This window comes from Myotis brandtii, unplaced genomic scaffold (assembly GCF_000412655.1).
Source record: "Myotis brandtii unplaced genomic scaffold, ASM41265v1 scaffold36, whole genome shotgun sequence".
NCBI lineage: Eukaryota > Metazoa > Chordata > Mammalia > Chiroptera > Vespertilionidae > Myotis > Myotis brandtii.
The window spans coordinates 4,874,909-4,892,147 of record NW_005363836.1 but is presented as its reverse complement, the minus strand read 5'-3'; the positions used below and the strand labels follow the sequence as shown (position 1 = coordinate 4,892,147).

The 17,239-nt window shown below is 38.1% G+C and overlaps 1 protein-coding gene across 2 annotated transcripts in view; it reads left to right on the top strand.

Moving 5' to 3' along the window:
- SLC44A5 (solute carrier family 44, member 5) overlaps positions 1-17,239 on the top strand; it is a 310,282-nt gene that overhangs the window by 220,682 nt on the left and 72,361 nt on the right. For both annotated transcript variants that reach the window (XM_005871925.2, XM_014544352.1), the window contains exon 3: positions 4,882-4,955. In XM_005871925.2, the coding sequence (XP_005871987.1) occupies positions 4,882-4,955 (74 nt within the window). The remainder of the gene's footprint in view (positions 1-4,881; positions 4,956-17,239) is intronic.

Genomic DNA, 17,239 nt, shown 5'->3' with positions numbered 1-17,239 from the left:
TTCCATAGAAACTGAGACATATGGTTATTCCAGAGGAAGAGTCTAAAGGGGCCATGAGTAGAGAGCCCTGAGTGTGGTCAAGGGAGAGTTCATGGTGTACTCAATGAATAAAAAGTCCAAGTAGGTTGAAGTACATTGAGAAGAATAGAGGGAGATGAAGCTAGGAAGATAGTCTGGCACTTGCCGTAGGATTGAATTTGTAGGTTCTTAAACATAAAGCTAAGACATTTGGAAATTTTTCAATAGGTGGTAGAGAGGCACAGCAGTTTTTAAACAATGAAGTGATATCATAAATCAGTGCTATCTGTGATGTGCAGAATGCTATGTTTTAGTCAGAGACTCCATGCTATAGCCCAATTCAGAGACCATGGCAGTAGTTTGAGGAGAAGATAAGAGGATCTGGACTGAGCCCACGCAGTAAGAATAGAAAGGGAGACACATCAGAGAGAAGGAGCCAAGAGTACTTGTCAATTGAATATGAAAGAGAACCTAATAAAAAGGGAAAGTCAAAGGAAGCTCCCAAGATTTTATGTTGAGGTGACTATAGGCATTCTATATTTGTGGGTTAGAGTGAGGTGGGGAAGGGAGGTGTGCAAATCTATATATATAAAAGCCAAGCAACTGAACAGTGGAACGACCAGAACGACCAGAACGACTGGTGGCTATAATGCACACTACGGCAGCCAACAGGCCCAATTGGGGGCGGGGCTGGCCAGCCAACTGCCCATGGCCCCTCCCCCTGCCAGCCCCATTCCTGACCGCCCTCTCCCCCACCCCAATCACTGAAGTGTGACCTTCAGTGATTCTAAGTAAGTAAACGCTCCCCAGTCTTCATAGACCAGGAACCTGAATGACGAGTGATCAGGAGGAAAACTGCTCATGGTCTGGACCATCAGTCAGGTGTCCAGGAGAGGTGCCCGGCACAACCACCATCTTCCTGCGTTCTCTCTCCACTGCTTCCTACCAAAGAGGGCAGCACATCATACCACGGCCTCTCTTTAGAGGGTTTGTCAGCAGGGAACTAAACTGCATTACCTGTCTAGGGAGAGGCTTAGAAACGGAAGCTGTAAGTGTCCCTGACTCTAATGCGCCTTTGAAGCTTCAACTCATCCAAAAGCCAACAGCAAATGTGTATACACCCTGCAAAGATTTTTGACGCTAATAACTCCCCCCGGCCGGCCCTACCCAGATTGGGGGCAGGCCAGCTGGACCCCACCAGTGCACGAATTCGTGCACCGTGCCTCTACTGCATATATAATTGGGGTCCTATTCTTATTGTAGTTTGGAAAAATAAATATAAGGTAGTAATGGTACTTCTGTAGTTTCACTTTGAAAATACTTTTATGTCAGGGTAGCTCAATCTGAATAAAGTTTTAATAGTTTCCTGATAAATTTGAGTGTGAGTAGCTTTTAAAAAAAATGGACTTTGATTTGGAGAGAGGGAGGGGAAGAGGCTTAGGGGCATATTTCTCTACAAGTTATCCTTTCTGGGACCCAGTGGGATGCAACCCATTTTTAGTTTGGAACAATGGTTCTTAGTGCTTGCTATGAAAGTATAAATGAATCTACCCAAGGAAATGGCACAGCAATGACAAGCCTCTAGCCAGAATATGATTCAGAAAGATTTCAACCAGGTGCTGGTATCACTCAAATTGCCTCAATAGCTGTCTTGAGAGACTTAAAAATTTAACCAAATTAAATCCTTGCCTTTTAAAAATAACTCATTTCTTGCAGAACATATAGGGTTGTTACAGATGCCCTGAAATCAAAAGAAAGGAACAGTGATAAGATGCTACAAATTCTAAAAACTTGAATTAAGCTTCTGCTATGTTCCTGACTCACAAATGCGCTTAAGCTATATTTTATATTTTGTTCAAATTCAGTTTTCTAAGTAGAATTTTTTTCTGGAAGGAATATGTCTGTAGAAAGGGGGAGAAACAGATGAATTAATAGAGAAAATGGCAGGTAATTGTCGTTATCTGAAAACGCACACCTATTTTTAAAAGGAAATTTTAAAAATAACAAAGGGAATCAAATCATAAGAAGAACAAATTAAAAATACAGTAGTAGTCTATCTAGAAAAACTTGCCTGCTTTTTGAGACTCTTGAATTTTTTAATTTATAATTCCACTCTGTTCAACATTTTTCTTTGCTTAAATAAAATAAAATAAACCAGTCTGGCCTTGGGGTATGGTCTGCTATTTTTCTAAAGCATTGTACCAGAAGAGAAAAGCAGACTTGAATATATTATCCTCCCGGGTCCCAGAATAGAATCTCAAACACCTCAAGGTGTGAATTATTGAGAGATGCTGTTCCACCGTTGTGAGAGACTGCTGGGAGGAACGAGTGTATGGGCACCCAGTCCCTGGTGCTGTAGTGCATCCTTGGTACCAAAAAGAAATAGAAATGTAGTATAAAACCGCATATGGAGCCATTACTTCAACTGATGCCCATTCCTCAGTGCCAGTAGCTGGGGAGTATGGGTTTTACTTTTCATCAGAGCTCTGCTGCTTTCCTTGTGTTCTATCTTTTGAAGTTGGCAGTTTCTTTTATTTACCTCCCTAGTATATATGTTTATTTCTCCCTGTGCTTAATTCATAACATTACACATATATAACATTATACTACTATGTAACACTAGGTCATTATAAGTATGCATTACAGTATATATTACATATTATGTAAATATACAGATATCAACATATAGCTATATATCCTGGCTGGTGCTTCTGATCTCCTCCCTTTCTCCCTCTTCCTGGTAGTTATGATTACACACAAGGGCTTTGACAACTCGAAGACTTCTAATTAAAGCACTGAAGTGTTCCAGTTTCCTCTCCTTTAGTCCCTCACCTGCAGGCATTTCTTATTAAGTGTCGTGCTATTTAACAACTGCTCTGACAGAATGAGAACCTGATCTTGAGTAGGATGTGTCAGAACGCATTTGAACAGTGAGAGATACTCTTCTCGTCCCCATGTGGATGTTTGCTTCCTTTTCCTTTTTATTGAATTATTGGGGTGACACTGCTCAACAAAATTATACAAGTTTCAGGTGCACAAGTCTACAACACATCATTGGTACACTGTATTGTGTGTTCACCACCTCAAGTCAAGTCTCCGTCTATCACCATTTATCCCCCACATATCCTCTTCCACCTCCCACCACCTCCCTTCCCCTTACCATCCCTGTGTTATCTGTGTCCATGATTTTTTTCTCTTTTCCTTTGTCCCTCCACCAACCCCTCATTCTAGATCCTCCCAACAGCTTCAGCCTGCTGTCTATCTGTGGGTCTGTCTCTATTTTGCTTGTTAGTTCATTTTGTTCATTTGATTCCACATATGAGTGAAATAATATGGTACTTGTCTTTCTCTGATTGGCTTATTCCACTTCGCCCAATGCTCTCCAGGTTCATCCATGCTGTACCAAAGGGTAAGATTTCTTTTTTTAATGGCAGAGTAGTATTCTATTGTATAATAGTGTATTCTATTGTGTAGTAGTATTCCACAGTTTTTTTATTCACTCCTCTACTTGGGCTGCTTCCAAATCTTGGCTTATGAAAATAACAGATTTTTACTTTCAGCAGTTGTTAACTAAAGAAAATCAGAACTCTGTTTTCTTCTTTTTATTATTATTCTTATAATTTTAAAATCCAAGTGAATTTTAAAATCCTTGGGTTGGATTTAAACAAATAATAGTTTGTGTCATGGGTAACTTTCTCTATTGCGAGGTAGGAGGGATGTGTGTGGAGTTTTAGATATGTCTAATTTGAATCTTTAAAGAAAACTGTAATCATATTAACATAAAGACTGAATGAAAAAGTTTTGGCATTAGAGACCCAGATATTTGCCTGCCTCTGTAGCTACCTCTCTCTCTTGGACCTTAGGTAAGTCAACTCACGTTACTCCCACAAACAACCTGATGGTATTCTTAGAAAATTTACAATGAAAGCAGTAAATGTATACAGGGCTTTATCAATGTAAGGTATTACTGTATATGTTACTGCACAATTATTATTCATTATTATTACTGCTACCACCTGTACAAACAGTGTGTAACTTCCACCTGCCTGTGCTAAATGATTAGAGCATATCCATTTGCCCTGAAGATTAAGTTTTTGTTATGAAAATTCTCATGGGCAACTTTTAATCCTGTCAAATAGGTTGATTTTTTTCTTTGCTAATAGATTTTTCATTGTTTCAAATAGAGAATGGTTGTATTATTTCTCACTTTCAAGATATAGTTTTTACCTTCCAGACCACTCAGAAGCTGAACAAGCTATAATATTGGGAATAGGAAATACTTTAGTTGAAAACCTTGACTATCCCTGCTGGAAGTTGGCTTGACTTGTGATCCCTAGCAAATCACTGCATCTCTGAGCCACATTTTCTCTAAACCTAATTTGATGATATCTAGCCTATAGGATAGCTGGGAAAATTATAGTTTTGATCATTAGAAAGTTACAACTCTACTTCCCTTAGAAAGTTTATGTAGCTAGTCCTTTATTTAATTAATATTACCTTTAAAATATGTCTATAGAAAGAAAATATCATGTTTTGGGGAGGCATGAAGATGAAAATCATAAAATTAAATAGTGTAAATTACAATTTCAAATAAAAACATTATTACTCGGTGTTGGTGTACTCTCATCCCTAAAAACATTTTACAAATAAAAACCAAGAAAGAATAAATACTAAGAATTCTGGGAGAGTTTCTTTCATCATGGAATTATGACCCCTTTCTTGCTGCTGTAGTCTTTAATTGCAGAAACACATGTGATCCGCCTTTTAGAATTATTGGATATCAAATGGCATATCATTATATTTTGTACAGTAAATAAGAAGTCATCTTGGACCCCTTTTAATTCTAATTTTTTTTGTCTTTAGGGGTTGTACAGATGTTCTGTGCTGCATGGTCTTCATACTGTTCATTACTGGCTACATTATTTTAGGACTTATAGGTGAGTAAATACAGGTATAAAATATATTAAACATTTGTTAATGGAATAACTAAGTCAGTGTCACACTTTTAACATTAATCAATTTCTTCCCGAAGCATCTTATTATTGATTGTTGACTTTTCACCAGGACTCACTGGGTAGCAGATGTAATGAAAAATAAACACAAAGTAGTTTATTACAAAGAAAACTCAAATTAGTTAAGTAAATCCTATATAATAAAAGCCTAGTATGCAAATTGTCCCCTCAACCGGGAATTGTCCGGGAGATTGACCAGGGGGCAGGGCCGGCTGGGGGAAGGGAGGGAGGCTCCAGCCAGTGGTGGCAGCCACTAGGGGCCCTACAAGTGCACAAATTTTGTGCACTGGGCCTCCAGTACAATTACAAAGAAGGAAGGAAAAGCTTATGGTTTCTTTTTAATCATTTTTACTTTTGAAATTCTATTAAGCAGCTAATTATGTTCATGTTGCTATTTACTAAGAAGAACTAGGGCCTAGATAGTTTAGGTAATATATAAACTTTTTAATAAGAAAATTAAAAAGAAGGGGCATTTTTTAAGGATTTCCAAAATATAAGGGAATATGCATAGGTTATATGCAAATATTACCCCATTTTATATATGGCACTTGAACATCAATGAATTTTGGTAAGCATAGGGGTCCAGCAAGCAATCCCTGTGGATATGGAGAGAAGACTGTGTATTATGATAATAGTAATAAAAAGGGGAGTTTGAAATGTAAAAATAAATTGATAAAGATATTTAATGTAATTTCAGTCTTCTTTCAAAGAGGGTTATTTTGTGATATGATGAAATCTAAACGCCATGTAGGGGAATAAAAAAGAAAAAAATATTTTATCTGATAATGCGTAACATGTAAGAAGTTTTATTATCCTTGCCTACCAGAAAGAGATATCCTATTTTTTATTATTAGGTTAAAAATTTTTCTACGGAAGTGAAAATAAAGAGGAAAAATACAGTTTCTTTATTTGGATTTTTAAAACACTACCAAAGGGACTGGTATGAATATTTTCTGTAAAAAGGTTTTGCAATTGCCTGTGAATTTATCACATTTTCTCCCAGAGACTCTAAGTCCTTTATATGTTGATCTAGGAAACTTTAACATATTATTAATAGGATGGGAGCTATAAAAGTCAGATAACAGTATACATATAATAGTATAATCATATTCTAGTGTCAATAACTAGTGCCTGGACTTAATGTGGAATGTATTAGCAGAAAGAAGGCTTGGCCTGCCTAGGGAACAATGGAAAATACTCTTTCCTACTTTTCAGTTTTATCTTCCAATAAGAGACATTTTTGAGAAAAGCAATTGAAAGTAATTTCCAGAAGATCATCTCGGTAATACCATGCAAAAACTACTTAGATTTGGAGAATTCAAAAGTAAGGCAGGAATATAAGGAGAAAAAGAAGACTAAAGGAGCATAAATCACAAAACTAATATACTCTAAGCCTTTAGAAGATTTCTTTGGTATTTCTTTAACCATTTTAAAGTCTAAACATCAGTGTAGTTGTAGCACAATACATCATCCATAAATTAAATGTTATAATAAAATTAATTTTCTTATTCTACAACTAAAGGAATGTTAGCTTCTCTAACTTTGGGACACATCTTGTTTGTGTAATTTATTTTGTTTTTACTTTTTGTCATAGAATTGAAATTCGTTGCATAAGAGTGGATTTGAAGTCAAGCAGATGTAGGGTTTCCTCCATTTATTTGGTAGAACTGGGCTAGTGTCTTAACCTCAGTTTTCTTATCTGTAAAATATAAAAACACCATCTACTTTGCAGGGCTATTGTGAGAAGTAAATGAAATAATATTCAGCTACACCAATAATGCTACATAACAGTAGTAGACAGAAGTTCGTTTCCTACTGTGTGGTTCTGAATTTTAATAAACTGCTTTAAAATGTAATTTACTCTATTATTTCTAAATAGCAACCCATAATTTGGGTTATTATAGTTTGAATGCATACAGGAACTTCATAAGGATCTTATACTGTGCCCAGAATCTTTTTATTAGGAGGCCTTATGGCTCTCCTCCATGTCTCAGAGACACTCTGTTATAATCCACAGAGAAATTCCTTTCTTCCTTACCTGGGGCTGGGAAGGCCACTGCCACTCCCTGTCCTGTGGAGACAGGAGAGGGAAGCACTGGGAGTGCTACCATTATTCCCCCTGGAGCGTGATAAGAAATTCGCCTTTTTCTTTAAGAACTCCCTATCAGTTTGTAAATGCCTCAATCCACATGAAATTAGAGGATAAATGTTCCTCATGCAAAACTGGATTAATTTAGTGATTCTCCCAAATTAATCCTGAGGCCACTGATCAAAATGAACAGCTCACCAAATTTACTAAATATATATGCTATCTTTACCTGAACTATAATAGCTTTACTAGTTTGTTTCTAAGATAAATTTAACTCTTTGGTTATATCTAATATTGGGCTGAAAGAAGAATGAAGGAAAACAATTGGTAGAGTTACCAGGAATATGAAGAATTTTTTCACATAAAGGAACATGTACCTTTTCCTGAGGAAAGATGATGCTAAGACCGTGTCACTGATAGTATATAGTTTGGCATCTTTAGCCATTTTGTTGGATCAGGACCTTTTTTAGGCCTGTCTTTCATCCATGTTTTGCAATTGGAGAGCTGTGTTTCTCACAAATTCTGCGGAAAAACTGATTTTGCCCTTATGTGGAATATGGCCAGCTAGCATGCAACAAAGGCACTTGACATTTGACTGATGAAAAGCAGAACCTCTATTCAAGTGGGGAAGTGGAGTGTGAGTAGAAGGTAATCAAATCTCCTTGAAAGATCAAACTAACATTTATGATAATAGCCCTCTTTTGTCCTACTTCACTGATGGTTGCTAGTCAATTATTTGCTAACTAGAAAAAAAGAATAGGAATATTTCTTATGCAAATTGTTCCTTGCTATCCTTGTGCTAACATTATATATGCAATAATAGCACAATTTTAGCAGTCAATAATTTTTTTTTCTTTTCAAATGGATTTCCAATTGAATGAGTTATTTCCTTGTTGCATTTAATGAGAAAGCACTTGGAGTTAGGGTCTAAAGTTTGTTTTGTTTTTAATTTTTCCTAGGAATAATTATTGCTCTTAGTTGAGACAATAGGAAGTTAACAAAAAAAAGTAAATTAATGCAAACTAGATTAGAACTCTCTCATCATGCCAAGAGCAGCCCAAGCCACATGGAGAAGCCACCTGTAGGGGTCTTGGTCAGCAGGCTCACTGAGCTCCAAGGGATAATTGCCATCAGCCCCGTAGGGCTTTCCGATGATTGAAGCCCCAGTCAACATCTGACTGCATGAGAGACCCCAGGGGCCCAGCGGAGGCTTCCCCAAATGTAGGACTCCCCAAATCATGAGCAAAATAAAATTGTTGATTGGGTGTGATGGGTGCAGCAAGAATAGATAAGCAGAACAACATTTAGTACCCGCGTAATAAGACCTAAAACATGGGTATGGTTTTGAAACCAGGTTCAGAAGCCAAATGGATTGTGAGGAGACTGTCGTGAGAGTTTAAAGGAAAGTGAGGAAAACAACTGGAAACAGAAGGGAATGGAACCTTATTATATACTGGTGAAATATTTGGCACACTGTTGCCAATGGCAATATGGGAATAGGAAGTGTGCCCAATGGGTTCAGTGATCTATCTAAATAGATCGATCATCCGTAGGAACCTCATCTACACCTAGACCTGACTTAGGTGAGGTGATGAGACCTTGAGCCTAGCTCCACTGAGCTCCCAGGCATAATTACTTTTATTGGAACAATAAATATAATGAAAAATTATGAAAAAATCATGAAAAATTTATGAAAAAATTATTATATTTATAGGTAATGAGAACTAGTGTTAATGTCCTTTTGCTTTCTTTACAAGTATATAATTGTTTTCAAATTAAAATACATATTTACACTTCTTTTTGGTTTAGAAGTCTTCATTTTAAAAAGCAAGCACTTCCTTTTGACTGTTTTTTGAACATATTTCTTTGTGTTGAGTGAGATTTTTACTGTTGTATTTTGCTGAATACATGAATTCCAGATGATTTCAAGTGGAATATTGCTAACATGAGAGTGACTGATTTGTGCCCAAGGACACGACCCCAAACTCACCATTGGGTGGAAGAGGCCACCTGTGAAATGATAAACAACATTTCTTATCCAGGCAACCGGATACAGGGTTGCTTCCAAAAATGCTCCCACAGCATCAGTGTCATCAGCACAGATTTCCAAATTCGGTATCATGTGTCCTATTATCTGCTTCATTGCATTTGTAAATTGCTTGTGTTAAAAAGCCATAAGCACAATTTGGCGGGCCTGTTCCTCACATATTAAAACAGTTAAAATGTACCTTTAAGGGATACAAAATAATGATTTGAAAGCCAACATTCCCGGACGAACAAGTGGTTTGGGAATGCTTTAGCTGCCCCAAACAGATTTGCAGTGAATTTTTAAGTGTCAGTGCAAGCAGTTGGCCTACTCCCATTTTCTCTTCGACAGAGGGCTCTTTAACTGCTGCCACTTCTGACTCAACCTCGGAGCCCAACAGGAACATGCTTTGCAAATGTTTGAAAATGAAAGATGATTCCAGATAATTATACTTGCCCCTGGCACTTGAGTAACACACGTTTCCTTAGTATGAGTGAAAGGACAATTTATCTGCGATGAATTACCCAAATTAACACACGTTTCCTTAGTATGAGTGAAAGGACAATTTGCCTGAATGAAGTTTTTACCCATCTCTCACCAATCTTTTCTTATCTGCGATGAATTACCCAAACGGGAGTGTTTTACAAATAATTTATCTTCTCTCCCCTCTCCCTTCTCCCCTCTCCCCTCTCCCTCTCCCTCTCTCTCTCTTTCTCTCTCTCTTTCTCTCTCTCTCTCCCACACACACATATCCTCTTCACTTAAAGTGGTCTTTTAAAGTTATTCTTAAAACTTAGAAAGTTAAGGGGATAAGATGATCAGTCCTGATTGGTATTGACTGCTGTGTAACTTTGTCACTTGGTTTATTCACCAATAACCAGGCAGTTTCATAGAGGCTGTGCTCATACCACCATGCAACCCTGCCTTGTATTTACTAAAGAAGATACACGGCGATTCTTTAAATAATGAAGGTCACTGAGAGGGAGGGGACTGACCAGAACCCCATGATATGCTGTGGTGCTGGTCAGCCACAGCATATCATGTGCTAATGCTTTTTTCTTCCTCCTTCCACTCCCCCATCCCCAATTTCACAGAGTTGGCTTAAAACAGCAAGTGTCAGAAAACAGCACTAGTGGAATAAGTGAAAAGCAGGTTTTCTTTCTTCCTTTTTTGTTTTTCAAGAGGAAGGGAGAGAGAGAGAGAAACATCAAAGTGAGTGCATAACATGAATCAGCTGCCTTCCTCATGCCGCCTACAGGGATTGAGCCGGTAACCCTGGTATGTGACCTGACTGGGAATCGAACTGCCCACCTTTTGGTGCATGGGAGGATGCCCAACCAACTGAGCCACACCAGCCAGGGCAAAAGCAGGTGTTCTTTTGCAGGCAAATATCACAATCTGATAGCTGCAGTTTGTATGTGTCATTGTTTACATTCAGTGATTGCTTGCAAAATTAGCTGCTATTATGTACCCACTAAAGAGAGAAACATTCTTTATGATAATCCACAACTACTAATAGAGGTTTGGTTTTTCCTCAGTTAGTGCTTATATATAGAGTAAATGAAATTATGTCAGATAGTATCTCCTCTGGGCTTTTTCTGGCCATGAAGGTCTCAAAGGATTTCATGAATCTTTTGAAAAAGATATGTTTACTATAGTAGATATTACTAATGAATATTAAGTGTAACATTTTCAGATATAAGAAATTACATCCATTTTTTTGGAATGATGAGAGCTCTTCCTTCAAGCAAGGGGATGCTGCCACTTCTGGAGCTACCATACAATTAAGCAAATAAACACTGAGATGAATGACACTGGGTGTGTGATGACCTTGAGGTTTTCAAGGATAATTTGAATAGGAGAAGGACCTACCTGAACAAAACCTTTTTGGTGGATTGCAGGGTTGGCACTGACAACAACATTATGCTAAAACAATCTTCCTGTAGGTCATTATAGAAAATAACCTAAGATACTGCCTCTCTGTGCACCAGCCTGTGTATGCACCATACTGGTTTCCTATCTGTCCCCAGCACCCATCACCCCCACCCTTCACAAAGCCTTTGTCCATGTGTCCTTCTCATGGAAGCTTCTTTGAGCCTCCATTCATTTTCCTGCATTACTTCCTCAGGGACATAATCCCTGACCTCCTTCTCTTGGTCATTTGCCTCTAAGAATTTTTGTACCATGTATTGCTCCTTACAGTGCTTGTCAGAATTGTAATTTCACATTTGTTTGTGCAATTAATTAAGATTAATTTCCCCTAAAAGACTGTAGGCTCTGGGAGAGCAAAGACCTTTATATACCCAGCATCTAGCAAGATCCTGACATATAGTAAGCACTCAAACAATATTTGTAGAATGAATGAAGAAAAGGATGAATACATTTCTGTCCTTATTATTTCCAATTACTTCTTAACTTCTAAAAAAAACCCTATCTTGTAATGTGAATAAAAACCTTGAACAGGTTGTTAATAGTAATAGACTAATATCTAATTAGAATAGCTGGAAAAAGAAGTATATTAAAGTAATCAGCATGGAGTCAGCTTGCTAATAAAAGAACAAAGATGTAAAAAGCCTAATTTAGTTTCTTGGTTTATCTGATTGTCCATTTCTTTTTAATTCTATGTGTGGTTTTTATAAATTTGTTTAAAAAATGCTTTGACCCATCTTTTGCCTCCTACTCTGACCCCTCCTATTTCACAGACTCCAAAATTTAGAATGCACATCTTTCTTTTTTTTTTTTTTTTTTTTTTTTTTTTTTTGCTGTCCCCTCTGGTAGTAAATTCTGACAAAAGAGAATCTGAAAACCTTATTATCTCTTGTTATTTTTTGTTTGTTTGTTTGTTTGTGTGCTTTTCATAAAGTCCTGTATGTCTCGCTGAATGTATCTAACATGCTACCCTTGAAGAGGCTGGTCACTTGTTCAGAATATAGGCTGGTATTTTTCATTACCTTCCCCCCATCTCACTCTACCCCACTCTTTGCTCTGTCCCTTGACAAACTGGCATAGACTTTATAAGGATTACACCAACAGGTCCTCTTGTCCTGTGGCTTCTGTTTGGTTTGGTCGGTGAGAAGTGCCGACAATAGGTTGACGCAGAGGTCCTCAAACTTTTTAAACAGGGGGCCAGTTCACTGTCCCTCAGACATTCCACACATGCGCACTGCGGGCCCGGGACGAGTCGGCTGCTAAGCAGGACAGGCAGCGGAGGCAAAAACACCCGGCGGGCCGGATAAATATTTTCGGCGGGCCGCAGGTAGTTTGAGGACCCCTGAGCGGGTAGGAGAATGAGTTTGTGGAATTTGTTCCTCTGGCTTTCTTGCTGGGATGTCTTTCTACCTAAGGCTCCAACCCCTCTGTCAGTCAGCGCTTTCTATTTTGGCTTCTTTCTGGACACAGATAACTCCTTCCTCCCTGAGCCTGAAAATGGCACCCTACTGTTGCCAGCCTCTGCACCAACTCTTCTTTGTTTCTCAAAACTCTACCTATCTTGCTGTAAATATTTCATTATAAAACTCTCTTTAATTATTCTGTGTGAGTACATGTGTGTCCTGCTATGACCCTGTTGTATTCTGGAAAATAGTAACCCCACCTTGAAAGGCATTGCTTCCTAAGGAGTGCGTTAATCAGATCTTCATATGGGATCCTACAGTTCCATAGGCTGGCTGCTTCGGGGTGATCGGGTTCAGTGTGACCCTCTACTGCTGACAGTGTGTCACATAAGCAATGATAGGGGCCAGGTCAGCTTTTGTGAGTAAATGTCCATGCTAACAAAACTCAATCATAGCCTTCAATACTGTTGTCATGATTACTTTTTCACAAAATCATTGAACAAGTACTTTTCCATCTGATTAGTAAAGGATACCTCTATAGAAGGATCTTTACTAAGCAGCCATGTAGACATGAATATTTTAATATTCTGAATTCATTTTGAGGTTGGTCCTTCTAGTTATTTATCAAACACCCTTGCCATTCATTGTCTAATATTTTTATTTTCCAGTCTATGATATTTTGGTCAAACAATTGGCCTCTGTCTATGAATAGATCATAGGCAGGTCATTTCTTATCCCAGTAAAAGTAGGTAACTAGAAAAACGTTCCCAGAGCTGTGCCAACAGATCTTCCCTAGACACCTATAAATCTGGTTTAATTTTATTCCTTCCCAGTCAACTGCTCATAGCGACCTTTCCATGCACCATAGGTATGTGCTGAAGCAGTGCCCCAGGAGTCAATACACTATTATTGTGAGCAATCTGTGAATGAAATTGTCTTCTGCCTTTATGACCTTCACAAGCATTGAATGAATATATCACTTCAGCTCCCCAGTACTGTCGTGCTGCTGGGCATGGCCAACTTTAGGATTGATGGATCAGATAACATCCGGTTCATCCGGGGCTTCTTATGTCATTGAGTGGTCATTCAGGGTCCAGGAGCTACTTTGCAAAATAATTTATTTGCTGAAAGAACATGAATTTTCTCCAAAACCCTAGGGACCTCCAACTGTGATTCCCTAATAGGCATTTACCACAGGCCCCATACAACATTCTGCTCTCTGATAGAGATTTTAAGCACCATTGAGTCCATTCTGCCATATAGAGCTAGTGGCAGAACTGCTTGTACAGTTTTATCTGAAAAGCATTTTATTTTTCTGGGTCATACTCAAATCTGGGAGGCAATAAGTGTTGTTCTTCTCTCTTAATAGCAGCAGATGCAAGGTGCAGAGCTTACCATTTACTTTGGAGGAGATATCACGACTGGGCTCCTCAGGTCTTCATTGGAAGACCACTGTATTTTCATGAGATATATTTTTTATCCATGGCATACATGGTTTTCTAAGGTATCAAGATTACATGCTATTTAGTACTCTCCAGATCTTATCTGCATCAATGTGAAGAATCTCTGTGGTATCCTGTGGAGTAAGTATATTATCAAACTTTACAGACTAAATTGTGGTAACGAGCTAGGAAGTCATACAATGTTGAGGGAAGGTGGTGACAATGCAGTACTCTCCCTGCCAGGTGAAAGCAAGTGCCCCTGGTATTTTCTATTTATCGGGAATGGCAAAGCTTTTGTTAGAAAAACTGTTGCATCCAAAGTGGCAGAGTCTGCTTTTATTTATTTTAATAGAGAGACTATAACTTAAAAAGCATCTAAAATTAAGGTCATGGCTTGGTTGAGTTTAAGAGAATGCGATATCATTCTTCAGAAACCATCTTTCCTTTGCACTGACCAATCAGCATGATAATAGTTTCCTTAGGGAGAATGTGTTAATTATGAAACAATTATTACAATAAATATGAATGTTTTGCTCTATATCCTCAGAGTCTTTGTGTGTCTATCACAGGTAAGGCTTAATAAATGAGTGACTCAATGAATAGGAAGATGATGATAATTCAGTATGAGTGATGAGGAGCTTGACCATATTCTAGACTGGCACTTTAAGATAACACTGTCATGTTAACTTTCTTTTAAGAATTAAAGTAAATAGATACCAGATATTGTATAATTGGTTGGGCCCTAAGGAGTAGTTTAAATGTTATGATACTGTTAATCACCTTATTTGTGGAGAAATATTCTAGAGCAGATCTGTCCAGGAGAAACATAGTGTGTATCACGTGTAAGTTGAATTTCTAGTAGCTCTATGTAAGGAAATGTTTTAAATATAAAATTAATTTTAATAATATATTTTATTAACTACAACTAAATATTATTATTTTAAATGTAATCAGTACAAATTATTGGTATTTACATTTATTGTTTGTTCACACACTTTAAAATCTGATGTGCACTTTGCAGTTATAGCAGATCTCAGTTCAGATGAGCCACACATCAGTGCTCAGTAGACACAGGTGGCTAGTAGCTATCTTAATGGACAGCACAATTCTAGAAGTTCCATGAATAGAGAAATTCCAAGAAAAGGAGTAAAATGCGAGAGGTCTCTTAGTTTAATGTAAAAAGTTTAATGGTTTATTAATGGACACAATAACTGTTGCTGCACATCTCTTTTTTCCTTTTTTTTCTGTCATATTCTTCCAGTAGAGGTGGGTGAGATATATGCTTGGCAGAGCAGATAAAGGAAACAAAATACCCTTGACTGAGGTGACTTGGTTGTACTGGCCCTTGCAGCTCAAAAGCAGGCCATCTGTAGCACGACTTCTGTGCCAGAGGCTGCATGGAGAGGTGTAGCAGCAGCTATTACACACAGCCACCTGCCACACTTCCAAACCACAAAATCAACAAAGAGCATTCCTCCCCTGACACCTCTATCTTTGCCCGAGGCACCATATCCTTCCCAATCTCTCTCCCTCCCCAGCCAAGTACAAAGCTCTTTTCAAATGACAGAGGCTCCAAAAGGACCTGTGTCATCTCCTTTCCTACCATCTGTGCCCAACATACTGCTGACCCTCACATAGCTGCTCTCCTTGTTGTCTCACTGTGAACAAGCTTTTTCCTAGTCCATCCTTTAGCAGCAGCATTACAGCGACTAGAGTCTAGTGGTTAAAGCGTGGGCCTGGGAGAGCAACACACCTGACTTCAAGCCCTGTTTATACCTCTTGAAAGCTGTGTGATCTTGAGAAGTAAATAAAACTCTGAACTACAGTTGCCTATAAAGTTAGTTATCTACTTCATAGGATTATTGTGAGACTGCTATAGAGTTACTGTGAGACTCAACTGAGACAATGGGTACAATGCATTTAGCATAGTATCTGGCACACGGTGAGCAATTAATTAATTGGAAACTCGCATTTTTAGACTATTTCCTCAATCTAACATTCTTCCCTACTCCTGGCCACCTGTCTAAATCCTGGTCATTTTTCAGTATTTCTCAGGTTCCACTTCTTCTCTAAGCCTTCTACAAACTTGATTCTTTCCTTTTAATGTGTTTCTTAAGAACTCTGACATAAACAATGCTGGGATTAACCTCTAGTACAGGATACATACCTGTCATGTCTAATTCTTTGATTGACGACAAAAAGAACACACACATACGTGCGCGTGCACACACACACACACACACACACACAGTATATATGTAGTAGAAGCTGCCCACGCCCCACTCCTCCTCCCCTTGGCCCTTCTGAGTTGGCTTGCAGCTCTGAAGGACAGTTTTACCACGCCCACTGGTTCCTCGGAAGGTCCCCAGCAGGCGGGAGTCAGTGCTGCCCACAACAGCATCCCACTTGTTAGCGTGCCCTTTACTGCTTTGCCTCCTTCCCTGGATCACTTTTCTCACACCCACTTAAGCTTCCTGGAATCACTTCTCAAATTAACTATTTGCATCAAAGTTCTCGTCTCAATGTTTGGTTTTGGTGAAACCCAGATAAGACAGGAACTAACATGACCGACTTCACACTCTATGTCAGGCATTCTGCTTTCACCATCTTTCATATTCTCCACATTCTTATGAACCTGGGTATTCTTATACCCATTTTATGGTTACAAATTAGAAAACCAAGACTCAAAACAATTAAGTGACTTGTTCAGGGTCATAAATATATTAAGTAGCATATCCAAATGCTTCTTTAGGTGTCCATCTCCAAATTAATAATGGTATGGAAAAGAAATAAAACATTTCAGGATAAAGTTAAACATATAGAAAATAAAGTCAGGTAAAAATTAGATCTTTTTCCTCAGTTTAGCCAAAGTGTGACAAACTAAGATTTAAAACTAAATTTAATGAAATCATGTCTGGAGACATAGATGTTGAACGCTTAGATGTCATTTAAACGCCTTATTTATAGTCCACTTTCTTTATTCTGGGAAATAAAAGTGGGAAGATATGGCAGTGGAGTGATGCCCAAATGAGTCAGATTTTATAAGAAGCTATTAGAAGATGAAATTGATTTGACCTCTAGAACATTTGAGAAAGAATTAGACAAAGGGGACTTTCCTGGGTATTTAGAGACTAAAAGGAAAGGCTTAGATGGATGAGAAAAATTGAGAAACATTTCTCTACCATATTAAAATTCTCATTCAGAATTGATTTCTTTAATCTTTCTAAGTCACATTGTCCATGTATATAAGGCTTATTGAATTATAACATCAACTGTCAAACCCAGTGAATGTGGGTAAGGAGATAGCTGGGAAAATGTTA